General features: G+C 41.2%; 1 protein-coding gene across 4 annotated transcripts in view; it reads right to left on the bottom strand.

Moving 5' to 3' along the window:
• Nucleotides 1-9,216: 9,216 nt before the first annotated feature.
• lovit (loss of visual transmission) overlaps nucleotides 9,217-12,967 on the bottom strand; it is a 141,074-nt gene continuing 137,323 nt past the window's right edge. For 3 of the 4 annotated variants that reach the window (XM_053790216.2, XM_070097554.1, XM_053790217.2), the window contains exons 15-16: nucleotides 11,494-11,562; nucleotides 9,217-9,851 (exon numbers count right to left, since the gene is read on the bottom strand). In XM_053790216.2, coding sequence (XP_053646191.2) covers nucleotides 9,603-9,851; nucleotides 11,494-11,562 — 318 coding nt within the window. In that variant the 3' untranslated portion in view covers nucleotides 9,217-9,602. The remainder of the gene's footprint in view (nucleotides 9,852-11,493; nucleotides 11,563-12,967) is intronic. The other variant, XM_070097555.1, reaches the window with a different exon arrangement.

Here is a 12,967-nt window from a genome sequence, read left to right as displayed (position 1 = left end):
TAACACAAGCCTATCCGATGTTATCCTGACGCCAAATGACTTCGAACAGGCGATAAATGACATGCCCATGCACTCTGCCCCAGGGCCAGACTCATGGAACTCTGTGTTCATCAAGAACTGCAAGAAGCCCCTATCACGAGCCTTTTCCATCCTATGGAGAGGGAGCATGGACACGGGGGTCGTCCCACAGTTACTAAAAACAACAGACATAGCCCCACTCCACAAAGGGGGCAGTAAAGCAACAGCAAAGAACTACAGACCAATAGCACTAACATCCCATATCATAAAAATCTTTGAAAGGGTCCTAAGAAGCAAGATCACCACGCATCTAGAAACCCATCAGTTACACAACCCAGGGCAACATGGGTTTAGAACAGGTCGCTCCTGTCTGTCTCAACTATTGGACCACTACGACAAGGTCCTAAATGCACTAGAAGACAAAAAGAATGCAGATGTAATATATACAGACTTTGCAAAAGCCTTCGACAAGTGTGACCATGGCGTAATAGCGCACAAAATGCGTGCTAAAGGAATAACAGGAAAAGTCGGTCGATGGATCTATAATTTCCTCACTAACAGAACACAGAGAGTAGTCGTCAACAGAGTAAAGTCCGAGGCAGCTACGGTGAAAAGCTCTGTTCCACAAGGCACAGTACTAGCTCCCATCTTGTTCCTCATCCTCATATCCGACATAGACAAGGATGTCAGCCACAGCACCGTGTCTTCCTTTGCAGATGACACCCGAATCTGCATGACAGTGTCTTCCATTGCAGACACTGCAAAGCTCCAGGCAGACATCAACCAAATCTTTCAGTGGGCTGCAGAAAACAATATGAAGTTCAACGATGAGAAATTTCAATTACTCAGATATGGTAAACATGAGGAAATTAAATCTTCATCAGAGTACAAAACAAATTCTGGCCACAAAATAGAGCGAAACACCAACGTCAAAGACCTGGGAGTGATCATGTCGGAGGATCTCACCTTCAAGGACCATAACATTGTATCAATCGCATCTGCTAGAAAAATGACAGGATGGATAATGAGAACCTTCAAAACTAGGGAGGCCAAGCCCATGATGACACTCTTCAGGTCACTTGTTCTATCTAGGCTGGAATATTGCTGCACACTAACAGCACCTTTCAAGGCAGGTGAAATTGCCGACCTAGAAAATGTACAGAGAACTTTCACGGCGCGCATAACGGAGATAAAACACCTCAATTATTGGGAGCGCTTGAGGTTCCTAAACCTGTATTCCCTGGAACGCAGGAGGGAGAGATACATGATTATATACACCTGGAAAATCCTAGAGGGACTAGTACCGAACTTGCACACGAAAATCACCCACTACGAAAGCAAAAGACTTGGCAGACGATGCACCATCCCCCCAATGAAAAGCAGGGGTGTCACTAGCACGTTAAGAGACCATACAATAAGTGTCAGGGGCCCGAGACTGTTCAACTGCCTCCCAGCACACATAAGGGGGATTACCAACAGACCCCTGGCAGTCTTCAAGCTGGCACTGGACAAGCACCTAAAGTCAGTTCCGGATCAGCCGGGCTGTGGCTCGTATGTTGGTTTGCGTGCAGCCAGCAGCAACAGCCTGGTTGATCAGGCTCTGATCCACCAGGAGGCCTGGTCTCAGACCGGGCCGCGGGGGCGTTGACCCCCGGAACTCTCTCCAGGTAAACTCCAGGTAATATGCAATATATATATGTATTACAGGAAGTCTCCTCACTTAACGTTGTTAATAAGTTCTTGGAAACATCAACTTTAAGCAAAATCACATGTAACGAAACCAATTTTACCACAGACTAATTGACATAAACAAGAGTTAAGTTGGCAGGGCAAGGGAGAGCTGAGAGGGAGGGCAGTAGTAGTGCTGCAGACACCATGGCTGTGGAGTATGTCGCTTTGGGGTCCTATAAAGTCATGTATTTACTATATTATTGACACTCATTATTTTACGTATCAAATGTTTTTTTTTCAGAATTTTATAAGAAACACACTACATATCATAAAAAACAGAATACAGTCATAAGCAAGGAAATTGACATAAGCGAACATGGAGAATTACTCAGATGCATGTCCTCAATCCAGACATTTAAGTTTTTCTATATTTACCATTCCTGGCCGGGAATTTATTTTTTTCTCATCAACGTTATAATATCTATATATATATATATATATATATATATATATATATATATATATTATTGTAACCATAAACGAGTGGTATTGATCAATAACAACACTGCGACTAGCCAAGGACTCGAACCCATGCTGCTTTGGCCTGCCTCATGGTGAGCGAAAACACATGACAATCTAACCCACAAGACCATGGAATCCTACAAGAAGGACGCACCCAGCAGAACTAGGTGTTTTACCATCAACCGAGGGCATACGGTGGTGTGGGTGCCTCTGAGATAATTTCATTCTACTCCCTGTTTGGTGTACTAGCCCAAAAAGCAGCATTCTATAATTTTGTAACCACGAATGAGTGGTATTGATTAATAACAACACTGCAACTAGCCAAGGACTTGAACCCATGCTATTTTTGCCCCTCATGGTGAGGGAAAACACATGATACTCTAACTCACAGGACCAGGCAATCCTACAAAAATGATGCACTAAGCAGAGCTAGGTGTTTTACCATCATCCGAGGACATATGGTGGTGTGGGTGCCTCTGAGCTAATTTCATTCTACTGTAGACAGCCTGTACTGTCTGCACAGACAGCCATGCTGTCTGCCAGCTGAGTTCATATTTCGTGCCATACTGGTGCTGCCACCTATAGGCTTACCACTTCAGTATGCCCACCCCTGCATCTGCCTCACCCACTCAGCGACCTAGACTTAGACAACAGGTCCTCTCTCCCTCGTGGGCATGGCCCTCCCAGGCCATGGGCACGTAACACACTGCCTGTGTACCCCAGATACCGCAAATAAAGTAAGAAGCCTCCGAAGCCTTTTATCATTACCCCCCGCTACCAAGAACGACCCAATAATCTGGTAAACACTACTCCCTGTTTGGTTTACTAGCCCAACAAGCAGTTTTATTATTATATATATACTAGATATATATATATATATATATATATATATATATATATATATATATATATATATATATATATATATATATATATATATAGTATAGTGGACCCTCGACCAACGATATTAATCCATTCCAGAGAGCTTGTCCTTAACCGAATTTATCGTTTGCCGAATTAATTTTCCCCATAAGAAATAATGGAAATTCAATTAATCCGTTCCAGACAGCCAAAAATATATAAATTTTTTTTTTTTTCATGAAATATACATTTCCCTACAAAGAAAACAATGAGTCATGCACAATAACTACATAAACAAATACTAAAATGACACTTACCTTTATTGAAGAGTACTGAGTGATGAGACACTGTTTTTCTTGAACACACTAGGATTTTCAGTGATACATGAGTAAAGGCTTCACTTTGCAATCCCCACTAGCATTACAACAAAACATGAGAGCCTGTCTTTCATAGGCCTGTGTCCTGGAAGTGCCTTTTCCTCCTATGTAATGTAGGTCCTGTTTGGCGTTTTCTTCCAGAACAGGTCTGTTTCATCACAATTGAACACTTGTTGGGGTTGGAATTTTTCAGCTTCGCCATGGCTTATCACACTGTGTATGCCACTATGATTCTTAAATCTCTCAAACTAACCTTTACTGGCCTTAAATTCACCAAAATGAGCACTAGTTCCAGGCATTTTTTCCTGTTCACCTGGGTGTTAGTCGACTGGTGTGGATCACATCCTGGGGACAAGATTAAGGACCCCAATGGAAAGAAGTTAGACAGTCCTCGATGACGCACTGACTTTCTTGGGTTATCCTAGGTGGATAACCCTCTGAGGTTAATTGTTTCTCAGTAATTGTTTCTCGTTAGGCCACACCAACAATATTCCACATCTTCGAGTAGTACAGCTGACGGTGGTGCAGCAGCAGCTGACCATAGTACAGCAGCAGCAGCAGCTGACCGTGGTACAGCAGCAGCTGATGGTGGTGCAGCGACAGTTGAAGGTGGTGCAGCAGCAGCTGACCATGGTACAGCAGCAGCTGACCATGGTACAGCAGCAGCTGACAATGGTGCAGCAACAGCTGATGGTGGTGCAGCAGCAGCTGACCATGGTACAGCAGCAGCTGATGGTGGTGCAGCAGCAGCTGACCATAGTACAATAATATTTCTCACCCTTTTTACCACAGGGTTGGCACTAGAAGCTTTCTTTGGGCCCATGGTGGCTTATTTAGCAGTTACAAGAACTAGAAACCATGGAATAATACAAAATGTATTGCATGTATGTGTGGAACCGTCTGCCCTGACCTATAAACAATGGCACATTAGCTGAATCCAGGGCAGCTGAGGTGCTCAGGTTGGATGGACAGGCAGATGCGCTTGGAACAAATGTTCTTACCTGAGTTTTTCATCGTTGGTCGAGCCAATATTTTTATGCAAAAATGCATCATTAGCTGATTTTATCATTAGTTGATGCCATCGTTGGTCGAGGGTCCACTATTTGTCCAGCCAGCAAGTGACACCAATTGCCCTGGACAACCATTCATTTCCAACTCCTCTCCTTGGCAAAATACCACATATGACAAGGTTCCATATATATATAGGGAGGCAAAGAAGGGAATGTATGAAAGTATAGTAGTACCAACACTCTTATATGGATGTGAAGCTTGGGTGGTAAATGCAGCAGCGAGGAGACGGTTGGAGGCAGTGGAGATGTCCTGTCTAAGGGCAATGTGTGGTGTAAATATTATGCAGAAAATTCGGAGTGTGGAAATTAGGAGAAGGTGTGGAGTTAATAAAAGCATTAGTCAGAGGGCAGAAGAGGGGTTGTTGAGGTGGTTTGGTCATTTAGAGAGAATGGATCAAAGTAGAATGACATGGAAAGCATATAAATCTATAGGGGAAGGAAAGAGGGGTAGGGGTCGTCCTTGAAAGGGTTGGAAAGAGGGGGTAAAGGAGGTTTTGTGGGTGAGGGGCTTGGACTTCCAGCAAGCGTGCATGAGCGTGTTAGATAGGAGTGAATGGAGACGAATGATACTTGGGACCTGACGATCTGTTGGAGTGTGAGCAGGGTAATATTTAGTGAAGGGATTCAGGGAAACCGGTTATTTTCATATAGTCGGACTTGAGTCCTGGAAATGGGAAGTACAATGCCTGCACTTTAAAGGAGGGGTTTGGGATATTGGCAGTTTGGAGGGATATGTTGTGTATCTCTATACGTATATGCTTCTAAACTGTTATATTCTGAGCACCTCTGCAAAAGCAGTGATAATGTGTGAGTGTGGTGAAAGTGTTGAATGATGATGAAAGTATTTTCTTTTTGGGGATTTTCTTTCTTTTTTGGGTCACCCTGCCTCGGTGGGAGACGACCGACTTGTTGAAAAAAAAAAAAAAAAAAAAAAAATATATATATATATATATATATATATATATATATATATATATATATATATATATATATATATATATATATATATATATATATATATGCAATAAGATCACAGTAAACAGGTGATTTCAGAATATGGAAAACAACCACTCTGAAAGAATAGAGAAATTCCAAGCGCTTTCGTGACTACTCACATTATCAAGGAACTATAGTTCCTTGATAATGTGAGTAGTCACGAAAGCGCTTGGAATTTCTCTATTCTTTCAGAGTGGTTGTTTTGCATATATATATATATATATATATATATATATATATATATATATATATATATATATATATATATATATATATATATATATATATATATATAATATTCCTCCATGGGGAAGTGGAACAGAATTCTTCCTCCGTAAGCCATGCATGTTGTAAGAGGCGACTAAAATGCCGGGAGCAAGTGGCTAGTAACCTCTTCTCCTGTATATATTACTAAATGCAAAAGGAGAAACTTTCGTTTTTCCTTTTGGGCCACCCCGCCTCGGTGGGATACAGCCGGTGTGTTGAAAGAAAAGAAATATATAATATTCTCCATGAGGAAGTGGAACAGAATTCTTCCTCTGTCAGTCATGTGTGCAATAAGAGGTGACTAAAATGCTGGAAGCAAGGGGCTAGTAACCCCTTCTCCTGTATACATTACTATATTTAAGAAGAGAAACTTTTCATTTTCCTTTTAGGTTACCCTGCCTCAGTGGGGTATGGCCAGTTTGTTTTATATATATACATATACATATATATGTACATGCTTAGCATGATACAGTAGGCCTGGTGCAGTGCACTTCCTTTCTTATGTTTTTCATAATTTCCATGCTCATCCTGACCGCTGCAGGATTTGAACCCAACTGTTAAGGCTGTTTGGCCACCAAATACGTCATCGCTAATACATCAACTGGATCAAGGTGTAATTAAATCATTTAAGCGTATCTACACACATAGAGTCTTACAAGAAATGCTTGCAGCAATGGACGATGACTCAGAGTTTGGAGTGCCAGAGTTCTGGCATAAATTCAACATTGTAGATGCCTAACACCAAGTCAAAGGTACACCAAATAATATGCCAAAATCAATAATATATGCAGTCTGCAGAAAATTATGTCCTAGTGTTTCGAATATTTTCCCAGGATTTCTCTCAGTTGAGTGTCAAGTCTGAAAAATTGTTCAGCTGCTGAGGAAAATGCCAGGTGAGATCTTAGAAGACATGCAGCCAGAAGTCAACAAACTATTAAGGGAAAATAAAGAAGAAAGAAGTCCAAAGAAATATTGGCAGAGCTGAATTCCCAGATAGAAGGAACTCAGCGAGTTGAAGAGGATGAAGAAGAGCCTGTAGAGAGACAGTCAACACTTCAAAAGTTGCATGAGCAGTTTAATGTTGCTGCTAAACTTGCGGAATTTTTCACTGAAGAGGACCCTGACATATCTAGAAGCACTGTTCGAAAACAGATGCTGGACCGAGCAATGATGCACAAGCATCAGCTGAATAAATTAAAACACCTCAGAGACGTATGACAGAATACTTCAAGACTTCTATATGTAAAAACTCTGTATCAATCTCAGCCAATGAACCCCTCCCATCCACTTTAGTCAGTGAGCTTCAGCCATCCACATCAACCCATGAACCCCAGCCATCCACTATAGCCCATGAACCCCAGCCCTCTACTTCACCCATGCTATCCAGCTCATTTGATGTCCAGTAGAGCCATACCATGCCTCTTCACTGACAATAACCTACTTAAGCAACAGCAACCAAACTTTCTTAGGTTATGCTAGGTTCAACCATCCTGTATTAGATTATAATAACGTGCTTCAATGTGCTCATAACATCTGCTTGCATTTTAAAATCATTATGCAATAATAGTTTATTCATTTAGGTGAACTGCATATTTCTGGAGGAGGGATAGAACGAAACATATTTTTTCCTGTAAGTTTTTCACTCCAGATTTGGCGTTTTCACATAGTTTTATTTTTTCTGGAACATGTCTCTCGCGGTATGTGGTGGATGTCCACTGTGTGCGTGCATGCATATATATATATATATATATATATATATATATATATATATATATATATATATATATATATATATATATATATATATATATATATACACACACACATACATACACACACACACATACACTTAATTCACAAAGGAGAGAACATTATCTCTTAGTCCGGAACAGGACTCGAACCTGAGCATTCTATATCAAAGTACACAGCACTTACGCCACACACCCAAACACTGCCAAGTATGGGCACCTAGGTTTAATACACTCCCCTAAGTAAACTCTTGCAAACTTTATAAACTTAAATTTAAGTCAGAACTTTGCATACATTTCCAGCAGTGACTTCTCTGTACCCTTGATAAATGCCACCTAACACTTGGACCTGTCATATATATGACTGCACAGTATATTTTGCACTATTATCTACTACCTTATCAAAAAATCTACAAACATCAATTAATATTAAGAATCTTACAGCCGGGGGAGGGGAGAGGAAGGTAATTCGGTTTGATCAGAGAAAGGGGAGAGTAGCTCCAATTCCTCGAATCAAGAACTTCTCATTAGCCTCGTGAAGTATTAAGATCATCAAGGAAATGTTTACAAATAATGAGTTATCCACAGTTCCATAGCATAACATTGTGTACAAGGTTTCACTGGTAGGTTGGCTAATTGAGTTGAAAACCTGTCGATTATACGTGAGTCATTAAAGCTGCATGTCACCTGTTCACCTCCAGTCAAGAATAATACCTAAAATTGGGATTAAAGTACTCTGTCTATATACACTGAGAAATCCACACCTCTCGATATACATAGGCTATTTTGGGGATTAATACCCCGTAGCCCGGTCCACGGTCAGGCCTCGTGGTGGATCGGCCTGATCAATCGAGACTTCAACTGCCTCCCAGCACACATAAGGGGGATTACCAACAGACCCCTGGCAGTCTTCAAGCTGGCACTGGACAAGCACCTAAAGTCAGTTCCTGATCAGCCGGGCTGTGGCTCGTACGTTGGTTTGCGTGCAGCCAGCAGCAACAGCCTGGTTGATCAGGCGCTGATCCACCAGGAGGCCTGGTCACAGACCGGGCCGCGGGGGCGTTGACCCCCGAAACTCTCTCCAGGTAAACTCCAGGTACTGCTGGCCGCACACAAATCGACATACGAACCACAGCCTGGATGATCAGGTAATGACTTAAGGTGCCTGTCCAGCTCCCTCTTGATTTTTTATTAACATACCGGCCGTCTCCCACCGAGACTGGTGACTCGAAAAAGAATGAGTTAATGGCTCCTTGGTCCTGGCAAAGTAACTTGTTATATTTCAATTTATCCATTCATACATCACACAGGATATATGGTAGTGAACAGGTGAATGCAATCTTAATAACCCTTGTGTAGTCGATAGGCTTGAAAAACGCTATTAACCAATCAATCACATATACAATAAATTTCTTAAATTTATCCATTTATACAATAAATTACTTTAGTTTATCAATTTATACAATAAATCACTTACATTCATGCATTTATACAATAAATTATATATATATATATATATATATATATATATATATATATATATATATATATATATATATACATATATACATATATATATATATATATATATATATATATATATATATATATATATATATATATATATATATATATATATATATATATATATATATATATGTATATATATATATATATACATACGGTTCGTCTTTTTTCCTTTATATCTACAAACCAACTGAGGAATTTGAAGACTAATTCATCTTCGTACAGACAAGCCAAGCTACTGCTAATAACTGTCTCGCTCAACTAACCCAATGAATTAGTAACCATCGTGTTAAGTTGCCCATTTAGTTACCCATTGAATTTGTTAACCACTGAGTTTGTTACTTATCGAGTTTGTTACCCAATGAGTTAGTTGCCCATTGAATTGCTTACCCAGTGAGTTAACTTATCTCAATGAGTTCTTACTCACTGAGTTGCTTATTTATTGAGGTAAACAATGAGTTAGTTATCCAATGAATTAGTTACCTACTGAAGAGTCCAAGAATTTCATTTTCTATTACACTGACTCTAGAACTAGAGAAAACGGCTTAGAGATCAAGATAGACGACTTGTGTAGCGGTGACTGCACCACAGGCGGCCAGGAAGCTGGCGGCGCAGACGACGGCGGTGGTGGAGCCCACGGCGGAGATGATGGAACCCATGCACGACGAGAGGATGAACTGCGCCAGGAACACCATGGACGAGACGATGGCCACGTCAGTACCCAAGCCACGCACCTGCTGCTCAGGACCGTCGCTAGCCTGGGTCCCTGATGCTTCCTCAATCTCAGCCTTGAACTGTTGGGGGATAGTTTATATTTCAAATTATTTTAATAAGGCGTCTGACACGCGTATATACGTTCATTCAGTTAAATGATAATGGAGGGCGATTTATTATTATAATAATGGTATATAATACAGACATATTGCTGAGTAAGATGCATGCGCAACAGTTACGTAGACGAAACGCCTCAGATATAAAGATACCTAAGTATATCAGGTATAGATATACATAAATACAATTATCATACATAGTAACATATGCAAAACAACCACTCTGAAAAATTGTGAAAGTCCAAGCGCTCTCGTGATTTCTCCCATTATCGCAAGTCCTTCATAATGTGAGAAATCACGAAAGTGCTTGGAATTTCATTATTGTGATATCACCTGCTTATTGTGATCTTATTGCATAGTAACAAATGTATACATTACCTCGTATAACCCAAAAAATGGCAGACGAAGTGACTCGTTTCCTCTTGAGTCATAGTAATATCAAACTGCTGTACATGTGCCTTACTCAAGGACAATTTTAACACACATAATCACTCATGTAGATGACAAAGACACATGAAACATCGGAAGATGTTTTTTTAGCGTTTTGCTCGAGGCTTAAGCAAAACGTTGTTTTAATTAAAGCTTACGCTGTTTCATGTATCTTTTTCACCTATCATCTCGCTGTCTCTTCTCCCTATTACTCAAGTAATAATTTTATTACAAAAAATGCAGATACACTCTTTTTCCTTTCACTAAAAAAAAAAAACGCAGAGACAAGGTACCTGATTATGACATATCGGTGCGTCCTGTACCATTGTCAAATCACAACTAGGCGAGAAGAGTAGAGAAGGCCAAAAGATTCTCACAGTATCAATCTCCTCTCCCTTTACAATCATACATCTACACTAATTCTCACTTTTCTCTTGTACCAACTAACCTTCCAATCCTTTCCCCATTTCTATTATCTCACATTTCTGATTTCCCCCATGTCTCGTATCCCTCTCGCAGTGGTCCGCTTCCCTTCCCTCATCGCTCTCCTCCCCATTACCATTAGGCCCCCACCTTGCTATAGGTAATAAAAATACACACAGAGCAGAGCAAGCTTTATTAATTGAGTTTATTGTTGCTTACGAAAACTCTGTTGATCTGACAGAGCTCTACAGAGAGTGAATCGTTGTCACAATGAAAGCTTGCTCTGCAACCTGTGTTGTTCATGTGTTGGCACTCTTAATCCCCTATGTAGGTAATATGCCTCCCAATCCCGTGTTGGCACTGCGTTTCACAAACTCATGTGCTGAAACTATACTTCACAATTCCCCTGTTGGCACTGTGTCTCGCAATCTCTGTACTGGCAGTGTGCTTTCCAGTCTTCTGTGTTGGAACTGTGTTTCACAATCTCCTGTGTTGGCACTGTGCCTCACATTTTCGTGTTGGGACTGTCTCACTACCCCTCGTGTTGGAACTGTTCCTCACATTTCCCGTGTTGGCACTGTCTCGCTATCCCCCGTGTTGGCATTGTCTCACTATTCCCCGTTTTGGCAATGTCTCACTATCCCCCGTGTTGGCACTGTCTCACTATCCCCCGTGTTGGCACTGCCTCACTATCCCCCGTGTTGGCACTGTCTCACTATCCCTCGTGTTGGCACTGTGCCTCCTCCCAACTCACCGCTTCACCACAGCAGCGTGCCCACAGCTGCCGGATCTTGGTGACCAGCCAAACATCTTCACACTCAATCTATGGGAGACAAGATGAAGGCGGCCGCTTCTAAGAAAAAAGGCATCTAAAAAAAAGCACTAACACTGGCCGGATGTAAGAATCTGTTAAATGATGTTGATTAAAACTAAAAAGACCATTTTTGGGGGGGAGGGGGACTAAATGTTGGGGTGTTTTATATTGTCTAAGAATAAGTGGCTCATCTGCTAAAAGGTCGAAGGTCACGTGACATGGTACAGATGAGGCCTATTATGAGAGTACGAGACATGGAACTTAACTTGGAGCTAAAAGGTCTAATGTAACGTTACCGTAACCTAAAAGGTCTACTAATCTAACGTGACCTGGAACCATAAAGTTTAACTAACGTGACCTGGAACTATAAAGTTTAACTAACGTCACCTGGAACTATAGTTTAACTAACGTGACCTGGAACTATAGTTTAACTAACGTGACCTGGAACTATAGTTTAACTAACGTCACCTGGAACTATAGTTTAACTAACGTGACCTGGAACTATAAAGTTTAACTAACGTGACCTGGAACTATAAAGTTTAACTAACGTGACCTGGAACTATAAAGTTTAACTAACGTGATCTGGAACTGTTAGACCTAACGACCTGAAACTAAAAGGTTTAGCTAAAGTGACAAATGGGCCATAGTATAGACCTATGTGATCTGGAACTAAAAGGTAACTTCGTACAAGTATTATTTTTCCTCAGAATAAAAGAAAGAATCCAAGTTGTTTCTTACATTTAAAAAACGCAGAAAGGACACAAAACACTGCAAGAACCTTGAATGATAAATGGTGCAAAGAACACGTTACTGGATTAATAACCCAGGAGTGAGACGTATGTGTGGTGAGACGTAGTATGTGCATGGTGAGACGTAGTATGTGCATGGTGAGACGTAGTAGGTGCATGGTGAGACGTAGTATGTGCATGGTGAGACGTAGTATGTGCATGGTGAGACGTAGTAGGTGCATGGTGAGACGTAGTATGTGCATGGTGAGACGTAGTATGTGCATGGTGAGACGTAGTATGTGCATGGTGAGACGTAGTAGGTGCATGGTGAGACGTAGTATGTGCATGGTGAGACGTAGTATGTGCATGGTGAGACGTAGTATGTGCATGGTGAGACGTAGTATGTGCATGGTGAGACGTAGTGGGTGCATGGTGAGACGTAGTAGGTGCATGGTGAGACGTAGTATGTGCATGGTGAGACGTAGTATGTGCATGGTGAGACGTAGTATGTGCATGGTGAGACGTAGTAGGTGCATGGTGAGACGTAGTATGTGCATGGTGAGACGTAGTATATGCATGGTGAGACGTAGTATGTGCATGGTGAGACGTAGTAGGTGCATGGTGAGACGTAGTAGGTGCATGGTGAGACGTAGTATGTGCATGGTGAGACGTAGTATGTGCATGGT

Source organism: Cherax quadricarinatus, chromosome 58, assembly GCF_038502225.1.
Source record: "Cherax quadricarinatus isolate ZL_2023a chromosome 58, ASM3850222v1, whole genome shotgun sequence".
In the NCBI taxonomy this organism is placed as follows: Eukaryota; Metazoa; Arthropoda; class Malacostraca; order Decapoda; family Parastacidae; genus Cherax; species Cherax quadricarinatus.
The sequence above is the reverse complement of the archived record's forward strand: the minus strand, read 5'-3'. Positions and strand labels throughout refer to the sequence as shown.